Raw genomic sequence first — 23,633 nt, 5'->3', positions numbered from 1 at the left:
GGGGGGCCTCAAAAGGGAGAAAGAGATCCTCAAAGAGGATGTGGAGGTAGGAGAGGGACCTTTATTTATAGTCCAAACTCCAGGAGTGGGAGGAGCTAGTGAGATCTGATGACAAGGTGTCAGCTGTGGAGGCCCGCCTACAGAAGGACATCAAGAACCTCAAAAGGGAGAAAGAGGTCCTCAGTGAAGATGTGGAGGTAAGGAAGGGACCTGGGGGGCCTCAAAAGGGGAAAGAGGTCCTCAAAGAGGATGTGGAGGTAAGGGAGGGACCTGGGGGGCCTCAAAAGGGAGAAAGAGATCCTCAAAGAGGATGTGGAGGTAGGAGAGGGACCTGGGGGCCTCAAAAGGGAGAAAGAGGTACTCAAAGAGGATGTGGAGGTAGGGGTTGAATTGGGTGGGGTGGGGGTTGACTGTTAATACTGTACAGTACAACGGTTATGAGGTTCAAGAGGTCCCCATTAAAGATGTGGAAAAATGGGGTTTGAAAGGGGTGGAGTTAATTATTATTATTAAATAATCAGGAATTTTGGAGATTTCTGATTGGTCTAGAGGCTTTTTCCTGAGATGTACCTCAGTGTGAGTTCACCTCAAATGAAGAACCTGGTCAGGTATTGGTTAACATTGGCCTTTGGCCTCGGTCAACATATACCTGACCAGGACCGTACAATCACTAATAGACCGAATTTAAGTCAATAATTGTATGATACTGTACAATAAAACATGGTTATAGCATTCAAGAAGTTCTCGGTGAGGATTGGAGGTAAGTAAGGGACCTGGGGAGGGAAAGAGATTAGTTATTGATACATTTATTATCCAGGATGCACAGGAAAAGGAGAAAAGATTCTATTAATGATGCTTTGAGTTTTCAGAATTAGGCATCAAGAGCTTTACTCATTAATGTTAAATATGTCACAGTGTTTTTTTTGCTGACAATTAAAAGATGACCAGTCCATTCAATCTCCAAATCCTCAGTAAAAATGTCTTCTGTTGCAGGATTTGAAGAAGAGGCTGGAGGAGGTGGCGTCTAGTGAGGAGAAGTTGTCTGAGATAAACCAGCAGTTAACGCAGCAGATGTCTCAGATGGTCCGCGAGTATGACCAAGACAAACGCGAGGCGCTCGATCGCTGTCAGCGAGCGTGCGAGTCCGTACATGAGACAGCCAAGGAACAGCTGAGACTTCACATGATTGACGAGTTCACGGCAGAGAAGACCGGTCTGATCACCAAGTATGAGAGGGAATGCACACAGCTAAGGTACTTTTAATTCACATGTTTTTCAAGGGTGTAATTTTTTAGGTTTTAGGGAAAAATGTTGGGTTTGTTGGAACTTGATTTGATGGTTGAAAAATGTTAAGTTGTAATGCATATGAAATTTTACATTTCTTGGTTGGTTGTGGTCGTAGATTTGTGTGTTTTTCCATACCTGGAAAACAATGATAATAAAGCTCCAGGAAAATACTGTAGACGTACTTTTTTCCATGGGGTCATAATTCCGCGGAATCGCAATTTCTGTTTAATCCGCGGGTAGAAAATTACGCGGATTTTCTTGACTGTCATTATATGCCTTACATTTGCATTAGGTACGCTTGGACAAATTTCCGCGGATATTCTGTGACCGCCTATAAAGCGTAAATTAATACCACGCGGAAAAAAGTACTTCTACAGTAGGAGATTTCACAGTTTAAACATCAGGAGGAGATAACTTGTGAATTTTCTATTCTGTTCTTTTTATTACAAGTAAAGGGTTAATGTATTACCTTTCATTGCGAAAAAAATATTCATAACATAATGCTTCTTATTACATCTCTATACTTCAAGGTTTGTCTGCATTTTTAGAAAAAAAGGTTTTGCATGACATTTTTTTTCTATTTCAGAAATGATTTGAATTCAGCCTTACATGAAGTGGACCAGGTCAAACAATTGTATGTCAAGGTGTGTTCTGAGAAGGACCTTTTGGAGGAGAAGATGAAGAAGGAAAATGAAACTGAAACCTTCCAGAAATTACAAGAGGTGAGCATTCATCTAAGGTTAATTTGTTGTTATATCACTCACATGTATTGTAAGTTTGTTTTATTGTAGATCAGTATGTAAAAATGTCCTTTGATGATCAGTATTGAAAAAAAAAGGTTATTTTGGGCTATTGGGGTCAGCTAGTAAAAGTTGAAGATATTGTTTGTACATGAACTGTAATATTCACACATGAAAAGAAGACTGAAGCTTTGTTTATTAGAACTGTGTTATTTCTGCTAAACACTCTGAAGTTCAGAACTGATTAAACATTTAAAAAAAAAAAAAAAAGCCTTTGGCATGTAAAAAATTGTTACATCTGAATTTCAGGAAATATAAAGTATATCTTTGGAGTATTATAATGATCTGTAAAGGTAGAAAATAATTTTCTCCTGTACAATGTATGTTGTAGTTGAGAGCAGAACTGATCAGTGAGAAGGACATGGCTGTGCAGAAAGTGAAGGAAGAAATGGCAGCAGACGAGGAGAGAATTAGGTCAGAGGTCACCGAGTCTCTAAAGAAGAAAACAGAAGAGGACATCCAGAAACTACTGGAAACCAAGGTAATGCAAAATAGAAAATAAATGGGAACTAAAGTCATGTAAGTACTAGAAATTGCTGCAAGCCAAGGTCAAGTAAACGCAAGTAATTGCTGGAAAAAAAACCCCAAACTCTGCCAAAAGTAACTGGATACTAAGGTACTGAAGAAACTAGAAAAAAATGTAAACCAAGGCTATGCACTGCAGTTCGTTCTTAAAGAATGTATTTTGCATTTTGTATTTTTGCATTATGAATATGTTTTCAGCTGTTAGGTATAACATTGTTAACTTAGATAAGATAAAGGGAGAAATCTTGAGTCACCCTTTTCAGACACTTATGGTATTCTTACTTTGTCTCATCTTGGCTGGGGTTATGCTTTTGTCTCATTGATGTTAAGGAATGAGAATTGGTTCTAGAATGATGGATGTTCTTAATTTCATGAAATAGGTTTAAATATTGACGTGTTAATTAATATACAATTGATTTGCAAAGATAAAACGGCGGTTTAAAAGAGCTCAGTGCACAATCAGCTGGTAAATGATACCTGATATACCCAATCTGTGACTGAAATTTACACAATGATTATTCCATGCATGTAATGGTCAAATGAAGGTTGATTTAGTTTTAATTATGGATGTATATTCTGGTTAATTGTCTTTGAATTTTAATCTCAGTTAAATATGCCCATGTATTGAAAAGTGAAAAAAAGTAAATGGAACTTTAAAAGTTTGTTAGAAACTGTTACAACAGTTGTAAGCATTATGGAATTTTCTGCAAGTTATGCACAAATTATGTACAAATTACACATTTCACCCCCTCTCATACACCCCACCCATCCAGCTGTCCCAACCGCAGATATCTGAGGGCTTAGAAGTTTTAAAGGCATGCTAGTAATACTGGATGAATATTACTGCTCTTTGGACTAAGAGTGTTTAAGTAACACAAGCATTATTTGCAGGTGCCCTTTTTTTCTCCTCAGACAGACAGATGGTACTGATTTTTATGCTTCCATGCATGCATGGATAACAAAAAAATATTGAATAGTTAAATTGAAAAAAAAAAAATTTAAAATCTTTATTATGATACATGTACAAGAAGTTATTTTTAAGAGTTTTCAAGCACTGGGTTGCCATCAAAACATAAGAGCCACACACACACATTCAGATAGAGGTATATACCTGTATACAGATGGAGGTATGATTGTTGTCAATGTACAATGATAAGTGTGACCCCCCCTCACACAACGATACTCTGATTAAGGAGATGAGGCCTCTGCTGACAAACCTTCTGTCATTATCACAGTACACAGGACAGATGAAAGATATCAGGGGGTTTAATGTGTGACTGATAAATAAAATGATTTACTGTGCATCTATCTAATCAAAACTATATGTTCCATTGGGTTATTTTTAATATGCTCATCTTAAAGATAGGAGATTTAAAAAAGATTTCATTTAAATTGAGGTATTTAACACATTATGGGAAGAATCAATATAATACAGTGATCCAATGTCATATGAAGAGGATTTATTAAATATAAAGGGTTTACACTTGCTTTAATAGCTGTAACTAAGGTCTAAAGACACCCCAATGGGCCCCAATTCTTCTCTATAGACTGAAGCTTTAGTAGGAGATGAAAGATTTTGATTTACAGAGGGGATGAAATTTTATAATGAATGCTGAAAAGCCTCCCCCCCCCCCAAAAAAAAAAAATCATGGTTATGCTTTTGTCTTTGCTCTGTACAGTTTAATTCATTTGGGGAGTGAGGCAATTTTTAAAGATGTAAAAGATGTTTTCTAATTTTTATACAATTATATTAAGGAATATTTATATTATAATAATTTTAAAAAAAGTCTTAAAATTTTAATTTGACAAATATGTTTCAATGTTAGGTATACAATATTCAAATCATTTTTTAAGCAATATTTACTGTAATTTTTTCTTATATTAAAGTATGTTTACTTATTACTGTTTCTAATCACTATAATTTTTTTTCTAAATGCTTTTTTGAATTATTTTATTATTTTTAATATTCACTGACAGACGGAATAATCACAGAATATGCATAGTACTAAATACACAATCCTTAAACTGACCCCATGTAAATTAAACTGCCATGAATAAAAAATCTTGAGATCATCAGCTGTATAGCATAACACACCTCACATATCTCCATTGACATTTTTTCATGTGCAATTCCTGCATTGTTAATGAGTTTAAATCTGTCTGTATAGAACTGGAATGTATTTAATCAGTCCAGTTCTAGTAAATTCCTGTCACAGATTAACAATGGATTAAATAATTAACTTTGGTGGGATAGAATTTGACAAGCCTGCATGTCTGTATTCTACGGTTGATGATGCTGGTTTAAGGCATTGAAAATTCTACCATTCTATGGAACTGAAATTTTTAAAATCCCTGTCTGAATTTCTGTGACATTTGGCCAAGGCTTACTTATAGAACAGAATGTTTGAGTGCATTGTTTAAAAGGATCGTAAATGCATACCATTTCATGCTGTGTCTTGCTTAATTAGGATTTGCAGTTTAGTGCATTAGGAGTGAATGAATTCACTTAAGTGATTGACCACCCCAGTGAACTTTGACCTGGGTTACTAAACTCTGACCTGTGTAATTGAACTCTGACCTTGCAGAATTTTAGGATTTATTTTAAGTTATTGAAAATAGCCATTTCCTGTGAAGATGGATGAGATTTATAAAAGGTAGAATTCCATTAATTCTTATGCATATATTTTTGAAAGAATAACCTAGCCTTCAGGTGTGACCATGCAGTTTAATTTGATTTTGTATTTCCTTCATGGAATGTGGTCATTTGCATGATAATATTAAGGATATTCCATTCATTGACAATCTAATGTGACTGTATTAATTATCTGAATGGTACAATAAATGTCATAGTAGTAAATTTTAAGCTCAAATTTTCCTTAATATGTCTAACAGCATAGAATGAAGAATGTCAAATGTAGCAAGAAAGGATGTTTTTCATTTCCTCATTTTATTAATTTGAGTAGCACAATTATATGACATGCATACTTTAGACAAATAATTTTGATTTAAACTTAAATCAGGTCTTTATTTTCTCTACATGTCTCAGATTGCTATGTGTAAGATAGAGTGGTTTTTCTATGTTTCAGATTGCTATGTGTAATTATAAGATGGAGTGGTTTTTCTATGTTTCAGATTGCTATGTGTAAGATGGAGTGGTTTTTGTATGTTTCAGATCGCTATGTGTAAGATGGAGTGGTTTTTCTATGTTTCAGATCGCTATGTGTAATTATAAGATGGAGTGGTTTTTCTATGTTTCAGATTGCTATGTGTAAGATAGAGTGGTTTTTCTATGTTTCAGATTGCTATGTGTAATTATAAGATGGAGTGGTTTTTCTATGTTTCAGATTGCTATGTGTAAGATGGAGTGGTTTGAGGAGCAGCGGTCCTCTAAACAGGCGGCAGTGGACAATGCGGTCAAACTGACGGAGGCGGAGTGGAGGGCGAAGTTAGAGACGGCCGTGGATACAGAGGTCGAGTCAAGACTCCAGGAAGGTGAGGAAGTCATCTTCATATTATGGAATTAGATTCTGTAACAGGTGTAGGAGAAACAAACCACAGAGGATTTGAACCTGGCCCCCTTAAATATCAAGTCAGGGCTTTTCATTTTGAGTTATCTTCTTCATTGAACCAATCTGACCACTATGATCAACATCCTTTTCCTTCCCAATGGTGTTCCTTTGCAGATCTTTCACCTATCGCTTCCAGGGCAATGCCACAATACAAAGCACCAAATATACTGGAGAGAATAAATGTGACTTGGGCCCCTTGAATGGCCCCTCAGGTGCTCTACCAACTGAGCTACCAGCTGCCAATGATCAAACCTATCCGACTGCTATTTTATTTTTATCTTCCATTCTCTTATCTGTTTAAACTTTAAACACATGCACTTTAGGGACAATATTGGTCTTCATTAACTAACTTTTTATTCAAGATTGTGAGTTTCAAATCTATATGCAAACATACCTACAATTTTTTTTAACTTTAGGTACATGTAGCATTCTACCTGAATGCACAGATAAAGGATTCATGGTGATATACACTCAAGTAAAAGAAGGTTGAACAACTGAGGAATATTTCCTACATGCTAATAAAATAGTTAACAGTAACTGGGAGGGAATTTATTGTGAATTCAGATTTTTATGCCCCCAGATCCAAAGATCCCAGGAGTATATTATGTTTGTCCAGTGTGTCTGTTTGTCTGTCTGTCAACTTTAACCTAGCCCGTGACTATTGCTCTGTCAAGGGTAAGTGTATACCACTCCAAAACTGTGTTACCACCGTGGGCATAGTGTTTTAAAAAACACCTCTTTTTCTTTTTTGTAGCTAAGACTGAGTGGCTGGCACAGAGAAAGGAACTCCAACAGAAAGTGAAAGAAGAGAGAGAAAAGTGGAGAAAGACATCAGAGAACGAACTCCAACAAAAATTAGAAGAAGAGAGAGAAAAGTGGAAAAAGACGTCAGAGAACAAGCTCCAACAAAAATTGGAAGAAGAGCGAGAAAAGTGGAAAAAGAATTCAGAAAATGAGCTCAAACAGAAAATTCAGGCAGAGAAGGAGAGCTTAGAGAAGGAGACAGAGAGAATTGTACAAGAGAGACTAAACGAGGAGAGAGAGACATTGAGAAGGGAGCTAGAGAAAGAGAACCAGATAAAGGTGTCTGACAACAGGGAATTGTGGGAAAAGGAGGCACAGGAAAAGCTGGAGAAAGAAAAATCTTTGTGGGAGAAGCAAGCAGAGGTATGGAAAACAAAACCAAAAGATCAGTTTGTATTTCATGTTTATAGCTGAAGTTCTGTCATAGCCTTGTGTTTTAGAATTTCTTTAAGTTTTTCAATATTCCCCCTTTTTCCTAATGAATTCAAGCAAAACAAAAATAACTTTATTAGGGCTTTCAATAAAGGTATGCAGGAAGTTCTATATTGGGTTTTGCCCCTTCAAATTTTATAATTGGCTAAATTAACTATTGGAAATGATTTTGAAACAGCCTTTTCAAATGGTCAGGATAAATTTATCTCCTCAATGACATATGAAAAGCTGTTAAAAGCCCCGCTGAGTATAAATATGTTCATGGTTTAAATATTGTCATTTTTAAAACATTTTCTTCAAAATTTTTACTCCAAGTATATATATGAATAAGAACAATGAAGTGTTTTATTAACAGGAAAAACTGATGTCTGAGAAGAAGGCCTGGGAGAAGCTGGTGGCTGAGAGTCTGTCAGCAGAGAAGGATGCCTGGGACAGAGAAGTAGAGGAGAAATTCCGAGAGGAGCGGGCGGAGTGGGGGCGGGCGACAGAGGGCGACATACAGCGGAAGGTGACGGAGGCCATAGAGAAATGTCAAAGAGAGGCTGAACAGGAAATGAAGCGAGCCATGGAGAGGGAGAGGTCAAAGGTCACTTCTAAGTAGGTCACATGAAATTCTGTCTTGTCTGGCAGGAAATATAATTGCAATATAAAATATCCTGTAGAACATTTTATCCGAACAATTTCTCTCAACTACTACTCAATTTCATACAGGCACTATTAGAAAAAGAAAATAATTTAAAAGAAAGCAAGGAGTTCCTCTCCTAATGGAAATATTTCCAAAAAGTTGTTGCTCACTTTGCAGGACAGAGTCGGATAAGGAATCTTGGTTGAAGAAGGAGAAAGAAAAATGGCAGAAGAAATCTGACGCAGAATTACAGGAGAGAATCCAAAAGGAGCGAGAGGACTGGAAAGAGAAAACAGAGATAGACGTCCTACAGAGGATCCAGACAGAGAAGGTAAATCTAGGTCATAGAGGGTCATGGGTCATAGAGAGGGGTCAAATGACAGTTTTAAAATAGGTCAAAATGCCCTTTTACAAAGTTTTGATTTTAAAGCAAAAGTATATGAGTATATTGCCTTTGTCTTTAATTCCTGGTTTAGTTTCGACGTGTTCTATAATCATGATTTAGTCATTGAAAATAAAGAGAAGTTTCAAATTTTGAATTAAAAAAGAAATTTAAAGTGTAAAATCTTTGTGTTTTTTGTAGCAAAAATGGAATGAAGCCAAGGAAAAGGAGATCCAAGCGAAGGTAAAACAAGAGAAGAAGAACTGGGAGCAGAGCTTAGAGCTGCAAACACAGGAGAGGATCGAGACAGAAGTAGAGGAGAGGATCTCGCAGGAGCGGAGTCAGTGGAAGGCAGCATCAGACAGGAAGTTGTCAGAGGAAATTCAGGCTGCTGTGGAGCAGGCTCGCAGAGAATGGGAGGACAGCCATGAAGAGAATGTACAGAAAATCAGAGACGGCATGGAGGAGTCGATTCAGGAAAGGATTGCTGCTGAAGTATGTAGCCAGTTAAGATTATGCATTTTCTCTTGATGTCTTATTCAATATGTGGATTACTTCTGATAATCCCTGTAGAATATTACTTCATTATATTAAAGAAATGAACTTAAAACCTACCCAAGTTATATTTTATACCCTGGGATGGAACAATGTATGCTTTATAGCAGGAAAGTCCCAGTTATAAAAAATCCTTAAAGTGTCCATACCAATGTTATATGGAATAACTTGGGAAGGTGTATAAAGAATTTTTCAGTCCAATCAAATGGTGCAATATTCAACTAGCATGAAATTATGTATCTTTAAATGGAGAAGGATTGTTCTAAAAAGAATAAAAGGATTAACTATAATATACCAGAAGCCAAGAATTTAGAAAATGAGAACTATTGACAACTTTAATGAACTGTAATTTTGTATTCAGGTTTCATTAGCCTTGGATGATGCCAAGAAGTTGTGGCAGAAAGAACAAGAAGCTGAGACAGCAGCCAATAATTCATCCTTCGAAATTTCCCAGAGTGTCTTAAAAGAGGTACTGTAAATCACTTTTTATTTGCTTTATTTTCGTGTAATTACGCGAGACAGTATGCTCTCGAAAATTTGATTCTTGCGTATAACAGTATTCCTTATAATAATATAGAGCAAGAACCACATTTCATGAAAATTTTGTCTCACTAAACAAGAATCAATGACTATCGCACGAAAATAAGGTGTTGCGAAAATTTAGTGATCTACAGCAATCTTAGATGTCTTTATGTTTGATGCATCAAAGCACATCTAAACACTCGCAATCATAAAGTTAAGATGACTCTTTTCAGAGGATGGGCAAACCAGTGATTTTCTTCTAAATTTTATGGAAAGATTGAAAATAATCAAATATGCAAAGTTATTCTATTCTTATTCTCTTAGTTAAATTGAGGATTTGTTAATGGTTTTTTTCCCCCCAGATATATCAAAATTTGATTGCTTAATTAAATTTGAGTTAATTTTTTTCTATATTACACTTTGTGCCCTGAAGAGCAGCAAATAAGTCAGTAATACATGTATTTATGTCAGTACCTGTAAGTATCTAGTGTCCTTTGTGTGACTTTTAACAATTAACTTAAAATAAATTCATTGTTTTAATTAACAGGAAATAGAGACCCTGAAGAAAGACCTGGAATCCCTGACCAAGGAATTAAAAACCCGAGAGGAGAAATTCCGGAGGGAAAAGTCCGAGTTGTTAAGACAGAAGGACGTCGAGCGTAAACAGGCGGTGGCGGAGGTACAGGATCAGTGTGAGAAAGATTACGAGCAGTTCACCGCAGACCACCACGATACGCTGACACTGGCACTGAAAACTGCACGTGAACAACACAATAGAGAAAAGGTAAACCACAGAGTGATTAACACAATTACACAGTTCACCACGAACCACCATGACACACTAACACTCACACTGAAAACTGCACGCAAACAACACAATAGGGAGATGGTAAACCACATAGTGTTTCCACCCAAAGATTCATGCAGTCTTAAAAGTTTGGAGATCAAAATTATGCAATGAATTTCATCCATGATCATCAAACAATTTCGCACTTGCAATGAAAACTGCATTTTGGATATGTATACACAGTTCTTTTTATAAATGAAAATATAATATTTGATGATGTAAGATTGGTTACATCTGACAACAGTTTACTCTGTGGTCTGAATTCCACACACAAAAAAAAATGATGATGGTTGTTACCATTCTTCTACATGGATTTATCAATTTTCAGAAATTAAATTTCTGAAAAATAACCATTTATTTTTCATTCCACAACAGAAATAAATTTTATTGTAATTTTTCAGATGGAGCTGGAGAAGAGACATGCGGAGGAAATCAGGAAGCACCAGTTTAACGAGAACCAGTTAAAGGAAGCTCTAAAAAGCAGCACCTCTGATAAGGTTGTTATAGAACTCTAATATGCTAAGAGAAGTAACTCTTAATTTTTACAAGTCTTTTTTTTTCTTTCTGATTTGTTCATGTTTTGGAAATGCTTTTAATATCTGTTGTTTATTTCCCATTGGTGCAGTGAAACATGTCTGTAGTGAACTGCGAGGGAAGAGCAATTTAAATTACCTTTCACTCCATACTAAATGGACTTTCACTTCATTTGTTTTTTTTTGTGTTTTCTTTCATAAAGTAAGAAATTTAAAATTATGTTATTTCAGAGCTTGCTTCTCACCTCTGGAGAAAATGAGAAACACGAGAAAGAGAGGGAATTATGGGAAAAGGAGAACTACCGCTTAAAACAGGAAGTGATGGAGCGAGACCAGCTTCTAGAGAAAGCTGACAGGCATCTGTCACAGGAAGTGGATCGCCTTCGCCTGGAACTCGAATCTGCCTACCAAAGTCAACTGGATGCTGAAAAGCTTAATTTGAAGAAAGAATTTGAAAAAGGAAACCACATGGAAAAATCTGATCGCTCCGAACTGGAGGCGAAATTAATGGACCTCAGACATGAGAAAGAGAGATTCAGGACTGAATTAGGGAAGGTCACTGAAGAAAATAAGAAAGTGATTGATGAGATCCACAAGGTCACGGACGAAAGTTACAAGGTGAAAGGTCAAGTTCATAAACTGGGGGAGGAGAATAAGAAATTGAAAGAAGAGATAAAGGTCATGAAGGAGCAGGGTTTCGGTGAGAGTAAGAGATATGTGAAAGAAATTCAGGAATTGAAGGGGAAGTTGGAAAACCAAGACAGGAGACTTAATGAGCAAAAGGGTCAAGAGGTCGAAGTTCAGAAACTCAAGGCCGAATGTGAGAAGTTGAAGTCAGAGAATGATGTGATTTGTAGCATTCGATCAGAATCGGAGAGATTGAAAGCCAAATGGCAGGAAATTCTGTGTGAAAAATCTGAAATGGAGGCTAAGTTTACCAGTATAGAATTAGAACTGAAACAGAGTGAGAAGGAAAAGTTGGAAATGGTAGAGAATTATGGGATGCTAAAGTCGGAGCTTGATAAAGTGGCCTCTGAGAAAATGTTGTTCTCTGAGAATGTGAAGAATCTTGAGATGGCGTATAAAAAAGACCTGGCTCAACAGAAACAGAAGCAAGAGGAGAGTCAAACTCGATTCGCTCGCTCAGAGAAAATGTTACACGACCTTAAACATTATTACAAGTAAGTTTACTCAGAGAAAATGTTACATGACCTTTAATAAACATTATTACAAGTAAGTCCACTAAGAGAAAATGTTACACTAGCTACCTTAAACATTATCACAAGTAAGTTAACTCAGAGAAAATGTTACACGACCGTAAACATTATTACAATTAAGCAACTTAAGCATCATTAGCAATGACTAAAATTCAGTCTCTTAGTACCCCTATTTTCCTTTCTCTTTGTTTCTAACAATTTTAGTATTTCTTAGAGACGGCCATTCTGGACGTTTGAGGAAAAATCAATTACTAATCCACCACAAGATTGACATTTTATGAACTTCTCTTAAAAAATCTGTTTTGCAGAAATGAGATTGAGAAAGTGAAGAAATCTTTAGAAAAAGACAATGCCATAGCCATGGAGTCCATGAAAAACAAGATGAGGGAAATGGCGAAGGCTCACAACGCTGCGATGTCTGCCCTGACACGACAGTATAAAGAGGAAATAGTGGAGATGAAGGAACGGTCCACAGACAAGTGTCTGAGTGACACAGAAGTCCAGGTTTGTATCAGAATGAAACACTGAAACAAGTGTCTCTGTGACACAAAAAGTCAGATAAATGTACAGTAAAACATGTTTAGTACGAACATGGATTTTGCGAAGTCACAGATATACAGTAGCCGCATCGTTATTCTTTACAGGATACACGATACGATAGGATACACGCACAATACGATAGGATACACGCACGATACGATAGGATACACGCACGATAGGACAGGATACACGCACGATAGGATAAATGCAAAACACGATAAACGCAAAACACGATACACGCAAAACACGATAAACGCAAAACACGATAGACCTGATAAACAATCTACACGATAGGATAAACGCAAAACCTGATAGGATTGTTTGAAATTGTGGAACGTTTTTTGACAAGACGAAAAGATTATTTTGAATTAAATTTAAGATGAAAGATTATTTAAATTAGATTATCTTTTAATATAAATACTCACAGAGCTTGAAATCTAAACTATAAAGTACATTTAAATATTATAAAAAGAACCTGAGATCTCTGTATTAATTTTACAAAAGTTGTTTATTTATATATATAAAAAATTGACAGTGATTAAATGGATTTTTATGAAATGGAGACTGTATTTTTTTTTTATTTCTTCTCAAGTGTGTGAATTTTGAAACTCTATAAACAGATTTATTATTTATGAAAAATATACATTTTAATTTTCTATCTAATGAATTTATCTACAAGTACGAAGTTATTTCACGGAAGAAATTTACGCAATAAATTAAATATTTGTATTTAATGTCTAAAGCTTACAGTCTTTGATGTATCAAAAAATCGCAATTAAATATTAATTTCTTAGAAAATATTACAAGTAGAAGACTGGCCGAAAGAAAGGTTTAAAAAAAAAAGGCTTTAACAAAATTAATAAATTTAACATGATTGATCTATCAAGAACGAAACAGTTCAAGAAAATTAAATTTTCTGAATAGAAATAATAGAAACATTATTAAAATAATGGCGATCTGCATTAATACATGTAAACTGTGTCATGAGGATAAGAGTCTGCTACAACTGCACATGTACGTTTACGCTAAGCTCTGACTTATGTACATGTAAACATTTTACATTAAAGATACTTAAAACCTCGTATTCATTAACGAACATTGAATGGTTAAATACTTTCTTCTTTACAATACAAAACAGAAAAATTAATTAACAAATATTAAAAGAGTGAAATGCGACTTTTCCGACTTAATAATTATAAATCATTGCTATTAAACTCTGTGTGTACTGTTTCTAATAATAACGAAAAATAGGTTTAATTCGGCATATGAATTATTAAACCTTAAAAATCATTTTACACTGATCCGGTAATCTCATATTAGGCATATTCGAAGGGCGGTATTTTGAAAGTCTGCAACCAATTTAAAATTAGATAAACATGATCTAAAGAAATAGCCAAATATAATGTTGAATTCTTAAATAAAGTTACATACGTATGGAATAAAATCGATTAATACTATAAATTGATTCGGTGTATTTATTAGTCTTGCATGGTCACGGCGGATCAGACGACTCCTTTTGTTTTATTTTTATAGTAAGATACCATTAAAAAAATATTGCGAGCTAATTTTCATAGTTTAGAATGTTAGAACTATTTCATCCGTTTCTACCATCAATGAAATAGTTTCCTAGAATTAATTTTGTCCGTTTTACGTAGAAAACCCGATGACCCGAAAGTGCACTTACCATAAGTGCAGTATATTTTTTTTATGTTTATTAAAAGACTTATTTACATAAACTTAAATTGATTTATTTGAATTTTTATTTAACATTCAAAATCATGATTTTTTAATCCATAAATCGTACAATTATTTAATGTATTTTAAATTAAATCTTTGATAAAATTGTTCAAACAAGTTAGGAACAAAATCCCGAAAATAAGTTGATGCGTTTCATTAGAACCAGGTAGTACTCGAGGTTACTAATTGACCCCAGGTGAGAAATCAGTACCGGTACATGTATGTTGACGGTGATCACACACACACACGGGCCGAGGTGTCAGTTAGGGGAGAAGGGGGAGGGGGCGGTTGACCGCACAGGAAGACAGTGTGCTAATTAGAGAGCTACACATACGTGTCAGTTTTCTTGTAAAGAAAGGTCTTCGATTTATTTTGATTTTTGGCATCCCGATGGATTATATTTTGAGTTTATTTCCACGCCGAAAAGGTAAGCTGTTAAAAAACTTCATGTTTTCCCCTGTACATGTATATATTATTTTTATGTTATCTAATGCCAGATAAAATTAATGAAAATCTTCTATTTTATAGTAACAGCCATGGTGTGATAAATTGGGTAGAATATTTTCATTGATTATATTTTATAATTTTGATTTCTTTTATTAATTTAGACATATGTCAAGGAATTTATAATTAGCTTTAAAAAATAAATTTAAATTTTGAACGTATACGGCCAAAACCGTTGTTAAAATCATCCGGATCATTGTCTTTTGTCACATTATATTTGTAACATCAAGACTTTAAATAATTGTGCATACATGCAGGTCAGACGCGTAAACATATTTCTCACGTTATCAGGCAATAAACAAGGAAAAACAGAATATTGCATGAAAAAAAGATACATTTCAATATGCTGCTTATTATTTATTTATTTGATTTTGTCTACGCGAACATCATAGCTTACCAAAAATCTTTCTCGGGTAAATCCGATTCATTTGAGAAAATCATATTAATAGTATTTAATTTTGACAAAATAAATCATACAATTCTATAAATTATTTTTTTAAAGAAATAGACCAGTTGATCGATCTACTTATAATTTCATTTCTGAAAAACAGAGTTACTGTTTAAATTTTGACAGTTACTCTCTGCTTTACCATGATATAATTATTTTATCTATTTAATTAATTATTTATTAATAAATCAATTTATTCATTCATGAAATACGCGATTAATTATTTTTTACTTCTACGTTTTAATATTTCTTATATTGATGAAAAAGAAAGGGATAAATCTTTATTTTCTCTTTTTCGGTTGAATTAATCTTATTTTTATTAACAAAACGAAAAAGAAACTAGGAATAGCTCAGTAGTTTCTTTACATAGTAAAGATAAAAAGCGAGGGTTTCCGAATATACACGATATACGCAAAACACGATACACGATAGAACCTGATAAACGATCTACACGATAAACGCAAAACACGATAAACGGAAAACACGATAGAAAACGCAAAACCTGATAAACGGAAAACACGATACGATAGGATACGATAGGATACACGCACGATACGATAGGATACACGCACGATACGATAGGATACACGCACGATAGAACACGATAGAATTGTAAAGAATAACGATGCGGGTACTGTAACAAAGTTATCTTCAAATGAAATTTCATTAATGTCCCATAGACTTAGCTATAACTGAGTTTTACTTAAATATAGACTAATAAAAGAGTTTCAGTGAACAACTTAAATAAAAATGTGTGTATGCAAGCTTTAATAACAGAATCTGAATTAATATTTTAATTTTTTGAATTCAAGTTTTGTTAATTTAAGGTTGTTTCTATTTTTAGACTGACTCTGAGGACCTAAGTGATGAGAGCATGTTTGAGTTGAGAGATCAGTACCTGGACACGGTCAATAAGATTAAAGGTCAGGGGTCAAGTTATTTTTACTGAAAACTGTCAACAAGATCAAAGGTCATGGGTCAAGTTATTTTTACTGAAAACTGTCAACAAGATCAAAGGTCATGGATCAAGTTATTTTTACTGAACACTGTCAACAAGATCAAAGGTCATGGCCTCATGGGTCAAGTTATTTTTAACCTGCTGAAATATCAAAATACTCAAAAGTCTCAGGAGATGTTTAATGTGAAATTATTGTCAATTGTAAAATGTATATGAAAAAGTTTATGTTGACTTCAAAATTGACTGAAATCTGTCTTGCCATTAACCAAAGCAGGCTTTGAGAGGTCCACTCTATTTTGATCAGATTGTCGGAGGCAATATAATAAAAATATCAGTAAAATGTCATTTTGGTACCCAAAACTAGCTTCCCTTAACATTTGTTATTGAAAAATCAAGGCAGGCTACTAACAGATAAGTTGATTTTACAATGGAATAAATGCTTTTAGATGATGTCATGAAGCACATAACGGATACAAACATGCGAGCTGCGGAAACTGTCCGACAGGAAATGCAGAAGGAACGTCACACCACACTGGCTCAGCTGAAAAAGATTTACATGGAGAACGTCCGCAAAGTCCTACACAATGAAATCATTGGGTAAGTTAAATATTGTTAAGGAGAATTGATCCTTTGGTGAGGGAGGTAACTTAGTGAAATTTGCAATTTTATTCATTCTTTTTCAACACTAATTTAATACAATTAATGCTGACTCATTTAAATATTATTCAGTTTTATGGCATAGGAATTATACTTAAAATTGCAAACACTGTAAAGTATACTGTTAATGATAGAAAATTTTCAATTGAATTAACATTATTAAAAGAAAGATTGCCCAAAACATCCAGCGAAGACAAATTGAAATTATTTTATTTGATGATTTAACCTATTTTATTTCATATAATAAATGCATTAGTCATTCATCAATGTTTTGTATCATTAGTGCATCTCATGCAAACATTGTATTTGAATTGAATCATTCAACCTCATTTTTTATAGACTCACAGATATACCTTTAGTTACCAGTAGCTGGGTAAAAGGAAAATTGTGTCATCCAATTTCTTCCATGAATACCCATACCAAATATCTGTTTTACTTTAATAGTTGATAAATGATCCTCTTAATTAGGGCCCCGCAAGGATTTGCGGGTGCCCTATAGTAATCACTCTGTCTGTCCGTCCGTCTGTCTATCTGTCTGTCTGTCTGTCCGTCTGTCACTCTTCCGTCCACAAATTTTCTGTTTTTTTCTAATAACTTTTTTTATGGTTGCCCAATCAAGTTTAAATTTGGTATGGTAGTTTAATAGGCAGAAATACATATTTTGATGCTAAGTTTGATTCTCTATGTCTTCTAGTTTGGAGCTGGGGTGGTGGGGTAGATTCCTTAACTATGCATAAGAATGAACGGGCAACTTTTTTATGGTTGTCCAATTAAGATGAAATTTGGTACGGTAGTTAAGGCAAAAATACATATTTTGATGCTAAGTTTGGTTCTCTATGTCCCTTGGTTTGGAGCTGGGGTGGTGGGGTAGATTCCTTAACTTTATATAAGAATGCATTTGCAAAGAGAGATAACTGCTGAAGATGTTCCCATTCAGTAAACTGAATGCTACTAGGAGTCCCATGGGATTAATTAGCTTTCCTCCTGAAGAAAATCCAGAGCATTATCTTTATCTGTCACATTGAGATTAATTACCACCTCTGTCTGCAAATGAAGTTTGTTTTGAAGTTAAATCAATTTGGAATGCTATGTACACTCTGAAATGTGGATTTAAATATAAATTTTTATTATTTATTTTTGTTTGATAGTTATGATTTCATTGAATCCTAAAAAAGAAATAGATTAAAGAAGATTTTTTGATTTACCAGGGTACTTTTTTTCACTTTTTTCCTTTTTTTTTTTAAAATATATTAATTCAAGAATGTTTTTAATTTTTAATGTAGTTGTATAAAAACCCCATTCTATCATTAATGCTGAAAAAGTTCTTATTGTAACTTTAGAAGAAAATGATGAGAGAGGTACAATTAATCCCTTGGGATTAATTATCTAGCCTGCTGCAGAAAATTTAGTAGGCTTCTCTTTATCTGTCACTTTAAGATTAATGAAAACCTTTGTCTGCAACTGCTGTTTGTTTGAAGTTAAGGTCAAGCCTTCATGATATTTGCATTCATTGAAGGCTGGCATTTTATATAACACAAGATTCATAATTGTTTAAATATAAATTCAATGTTAAGTTGTTCTTTACTGCCTAATGTAAATACAAGAATATTATTTTCAGGTTTTTGAATATTCAGGAATTATGTTGAAATTTTAAGAACACAGTTGCTGTTGCTTTTTCTTTGTACATTTATTAATCATTCTGTAAGCTGCACCCTTTTAATTCTACCCCATGGCGGGGCCCATGCTGACTGGTCAGTTTTCTAGTTTGTTAACTCCTTATAATTGACTGTGTACAAACCTACCAACAAAATGAACAAAAACCTGGAACTATCCCTTTCGTCAAAAATCTGTGTTTATGTTAATATTAGATTCAAATGTGCAACTTCAATAATTTTTAATTAGCAGTCATGGATAGCCCAAGTCTGTCAGACATTATAGCAATTCATGACTGCTAAAGCCTGCAAACCTTTTGTTATGTAATAGTATTGTTTACATGTCATCCAATTAAAATTAAACTGATCATTTAAAAAAAATGTTTCCATTTAATGCTAATGTAACCCATCCCTTTTCCTTGACAAAAATGTATCGAAATTTTTGTTTAATCATTCATATACAGTTGAGAATTCGTTTGATTTACCCAAAATGAATCTCTGAGTACTTGTAAGAAATGAGATTAATCCTTGAATATAAACAGTCAAGTTTCTTTTCTTTTTTAAATAATAAATCATTCATGTATGTTTCAGTTTATAAAGATCAAACTGTAAGGTCCAATCTATGTAGTTTGTCAATAAGAGCACTTACCATGTAAAACCAACCATGTTCAACTCACTAAACTTTGGCATTGGTTATGGTCTTTCTGTTTGAAGTCTTGAAGCATGTCCATTTACTCTATTTATTTAAAATCTATCTAAACCAAACTTGCAAATACATGTTTATCACATCTCGGACTATAAATCTCATCAATTAATTAAATCTTCTACTTGGACCAAGATGAAAGCTGCAATATGTTTTATCCTTTCTGGATGAGTGATCGAGTTGTAGGTTTTGGAGCAGGCTAGGTCCATTTCTAAGTTAACCAGGCTGTTTGACTTGTTTATAATGCATAGCAGAAATCATTCTTAAGATGTTGAATCTAACTAGCATTGTATAGCCAGGTTATGGTTGCTGATCCATTTCCAAACACAAAGATGTGTGCGGTCTACCTTGAATAAGTTTAATCAAACAAAAAGTCTTTGAATTAAATGCTAGTTTGCATCATATTGAACATTGATTATGCAACTTTCCTCACTAAAGCAGTAGACCACTGAGGTTTTAGTGTTAATTTAGCCTCTATAAAATCATAGTTTGGAGAAGAAAAACATAAGTTTAAAAACATGTTTATTATTATTACCTTGATTTTTAATTTAAAATTGTGATTGTTATTCTCAATGCCAAAAAATAATAAATTCAGTCCTTTTGTTAATCTGGTACATGTATTAAATGAAAATTTTGTTATTTTAAACAGTCCTGTACGTTATGTTTCACTTGAGTTTTAAAGCCTTTATAATTGATATTAATGAAATCATCAATTTCATGAAAGTTTACAATACATTGACATTTTTTCTCTTAAATTTCAGAGCGAATATCGAAGCCAAGCTAGCAGACATAGAAGAAGCTCTGGATGCAATTTCTTTTGATAAAAGTTCAAGGTCAAGTTCAAGGTCAACCACACCCAGGAGTGATATGTCAGCACCCATTTCGGGTCAAGGACATTTAGAATCAAAATCAGACTATGGGGTCAAATTTCAAGGCAACAGAGACATGAACTCAGGGTTGGGGAAGTCTGCTTCTGATTATAGACAGAATGATTTTCACTCCAAACACAATGGCTACTCCACAGTGTCAAGGTCATACCAGGATATCCGTGTCGCACCCATAGCAAGGTCAAATGATTACATGCCAATGACAAGGTCACATGATTATTCCAGTGAAAGGTCAAAGTCCCGTCCACGATCAGCTGGTGATGGATCTGCAAGAAAGACAGAGGACCGCATTCCATATAAAATGAACAGTGATTTGCATTTGGAAATCTCATCAAAAGGATCACCTTCAAGTAATGTTTTCCACAGTCCACCACAACGAAGCTTGAAACTCTCTCCAGAAAGGCTAGAAAGTCGTCATCCAGAAAGGCTGGAAAGCCGTCATCCTAGAGAGAAAAGTCGGTCAAATCGTATTCAGAGAGACAGATCGGTCAGCAAAGAAGTGACATTTAGTAAAGACTGCAAGAGGTCGTCTCCTGATAGAATGGAATACGGAAGACTGCATCCCAATATCACCTCCAGAAAACTCTCCCCCCGTGACCATTCCACCTCAAACGAGAATTCTGATCAGGAATACAATAGCCCCCGGACATTTAAATTGGGGCAGTTCAATGGTGTGGACTTGCTTCCTAGTAGATATGTTGTTCCTTCACTGCGTGAACAGAATTCCAGTAAATTTGAAGCAGTCGATCCTCATCCTGTAGAACGGATGTCCAAATTTCAACAGGAAGAGGTCGCCAGTCCCACTTCCTCACTTAACCACAGCGCCCTCTATAAGGCAAAATCTGAATCAGAACTCAGTATGGAGCAGAAGAACAGTTCGTTAGGAGGAAGCTACAAGTACCTGCCACTCAGGGATGCCCTTAATAAACCCAGTGACCTAACCGATTCCCCAAAAGGCAGCAGCCTGTCGCAGGAGGATATAAGATTTTCCAGCATGCAGGCGATGAGTTTCGATGGTAAGAAAGCTTACAGTGTTGATGTGGGTCTGCAGAGTCTGGGTTTAGACTCCCACTCCCCCCGAAAATTTAACCCCTCCCCAGAAAAACTGACCCCCCAAAGAGATGCTGGCGAGTCTCCCATGGGGACACCCAGAATGCATAGGAAGAATTACTCCCATGGGAAAGAAGGATTTGGTGATGTGGAACATGTTCGGAAAAATCTCGGCCAAGGTTTTAGTGCAGACAGCTGGACGGAGGTGCTGCTGCGCACCAAAGAACCTGTAAAAACCCTCGTTCAGAAGTTTGAGCCCAAGAGCCAGTGATTGATGTGTGAATTTTTCAAAAATATAAATGAGCTGCTGAAATTTTTAATATGTTCATATTTTATAATTAATGGAAAAATTTTGCCATTTATTTTCTAATGGGCTTCTTATTTCTGAGATTGGCTGTGTGTATGGACTTTTTTTTTATTTGAAGAAATTAATTGATTTGCATTCTTGTAACAGGAACTTTGATCATCCAACAGTTTTGTACTTTTTCCTAATGCAGAGAATACCTAAGTAATGTTAAATAATAAATGTAATTAACCTAAGCATTCGAAATTCATGATATAGTGATATGCTTCTCCACTGTTGAAACGGGTAAATGTAGACACTTCCAAGCCAGTGTGTTGTCTGTGATAGATGTTTAATTCCGTCCATGCTTAAAGTATTGATGTACCTGTACAAAAGGATGTAGTCAACACATTACTACTATACGCTAGATAGGGTGTACATGTGTGTATGATAGGGATAAAGTACTTGTATGTATAAATGGCAAACTTGTTTTGTCCACTATTTTAACATTAATGGAATGCCATGTACTTCCGAAGTAAATTTAAAGATGATTGATATCTAATAACTCTTTTTACATGTGGACAAAAATTAAAGAAATTTTGCATTGAAGATAATGGATGCAAATGTTTATGATATATGCCATGTTTTTTTTTTCTTCTATATAATAATGACAACTTTTCCAAATTAATTCAACAATTCCCCTGACACTTGATGCAACAGCTAATTTTGCTTACAGTATACATCAAGTTTATTTATATCTTTATCAACACATACTTGTTTATTTTATATGAAATTCAAGTACATTTCTTGTGCAACTTATTAAATAATTTAAAATGTCTTTAGACAACTTTTTGGTGCTTCCACACATCACTTTCATTTCTTTTTCCCGAAATTCACACAAAAAGTTGAAATATTAAAATTGACAATATTTTAAAGATACAAATTACTGTTTTCTGATAGACTGTAGGCAGCACAAAATATTTCATATGAAATTTTTCATGTACATTTAAAATATGATTTTTCATGTGCAACTTATTTGACCAGCTAGACTTATAAAGCATCATTAAAGGAATTTATTTCTTTTGAGAAAAACTTTTTGAATTATTTAACTTGACAAATTGAGATGTTGAATTGAAGATTATTATGTTCAGGGGTGCTTTAAAACCCTTTTGTAATTTTATTTGTAGAATTTTGGTGGTCAAGGTAAAACTGAAGTTATACTTGATAGCTTGCAGTTTTATTTCAGTTTTATTTTAGTTTTGATTTGTTAATTATGGGTTTTGCAGGTGCTTGTGTCAAAGTATTAATTAGTTCAAGCTATAATCAAGTAGTAGCAGTTCGCTGTTGTCATTCTAAGAAGGATATTTTTTTCTTTATTTAAATTTCTAGAATCAATTAATTTGTAGAGTTTATTTAAAGTAGGGAAAGGAATATACTTGCATTTATTTAAACTTACACGATTATTGTAAGTATGTTTTACATATGTAATAGATTGATTAAATCTAAAATTAGAGCTCTCTTTGTTACATTAATACTGTTTTTTAAATGTTTTTTTTTTATTCTTCACTGTGTTTCTGGGTGACTTTGAACACTTGTCTGTTATATTTTTTCCTTTTGTACTCATATTTATATAACACTTCAAGTATTTACTCGTATGCTTTATTCACTTCTGCTTAAACTATTAAAAATTATTTTTTTACTTTCACAGCATATGTTAAACTAATAAATAAAACCACAACTAAGGTATTGTAACTTTCAGGCACTAAATTTTCTTTCCCTTTTACGTATACACAGTTAATGCCCTTGCTGTCACGTTACTAATATTTCTTGTATTTCGCTTTCTCTTTGTGTGTCTAACATACTAACAAGAGATATTCTGTAACTAAATGAGAGCCTGTTTACTTTAAACTTCCCAAAATTCTGTTAAAAATATTTATAAATTAAAAGAATGAAGAGAAAATATATGCACTATTTAATGAAATTATCGAGAAACAAAAATTGAAGTGTAAAATAAAAGTTAAGTGTCATGTAGATCTTACATTATGTATTTCTGCATCTATTTCTTTACGATTAGACTTACTTAAAATGACACATCCCATTTACGAGGCAGATTTAT

The 23,633-nt window shown here is 34.2% G+C and overlaps 2 protein-coding genes across 2 annotated transcripts in view; both read left to right on the top strand.

Moving 5' to 3' along the window:
- Nucleotides 1-1,028, top strand: part of LOC134254466 (centrosomal protein of 152 kDa-like) — a 58,101-nt gene extending 57,073 nt beyond the window's left edge. The window contains exons 15-17 of the mRNA XM_062736972.1: nt 72-378; nt 731-760; nt 994-1,028. Of these exons, the coding sequence (XP_062592956.1) occupies nt 72-378; nt 731-760; nt 994-1,028 (372 nt within the window). The remainder of the gene's footprint in view (nt 1-71; nt 379-730; nt 761-993) is intronic.
- LOC134254465 (trichohyalin-like) lies at nt 70-22,268 on the top strand. The gene is made up of 17 exons (XM_062736971.1): nt 70-197; nt 994-1,253; nt 1,874-2,009; nt 2,419-2,568; nt 5,957-6,104; nt 6,936-7,348; nt 7,773-8,014; nt 8,220-8,373; nt 8,626-8,919; nt 9,341-9,448; nt 10,049-10,285; nt 10,750-10,845; nt 11,113-12,062; nt 12,407-12,602; nt 16,172-16,250; nt 16,732-16,882; nt 20,059-22,268. The coding sequence occupies exons 2-17, from the start codon at nt 1,072-1,074 to the stop codon at nt 21,503-21,505; spliced, it is 4,983 nt and encodes a 1,660-aa protein (XP_062592955.1). The 5' UTR covers nt 70-197; nt 994-1,071; the 3' UTR covers nt 21,506-22,268.
- Nucleotides 22,269-23,633: the final 1,365 nt, after the last annotated feature.

This window comes from Saccostrea cucullata, unplaced genomic scaffold, assembly GCF_032062105.1.
Source record: "Saccostrea cucullata isolate Sc308-1 unplaced genomic scaffold, CSIRO_AGI_Scuc_v1 ctg5616, whole genome shotgun sequence".
NCBI classification, from domain to species: Eukaryota; Metazoa; Mollusca; class Bivalvia; order Ostreida; family Ostreidae; genus Saccostrea; species Saccostrea cuccullata.
Note: the sequence above shows the minus strand (reverse complement) of the source record. Positions and strands in the feature narration are given on the sequence as shown.

Coding starts and splice junctions, on each gene's coding strand:
- LOC134254465 (XM_062736971.1), top strand. CDS start 1,072: ATGTCTCAGATGGTCCGCGAGTATGACCAAGACAAACGCGAGGCGCTC. Junction 1,254..1,873: donor AGGGAATGCACACAGCTAAG/GTACTTTTAATT, acceptor TTTCTATTTCAG/AAATGATTTGAATTCAGCCT. Junction 2,569..5,956: donor AGAAACTACTGGAAACCAAG/GTAATGCAAAAT, acceptor TCTATGTTTCAG/ATTGCTATGTGTAAGATGGA.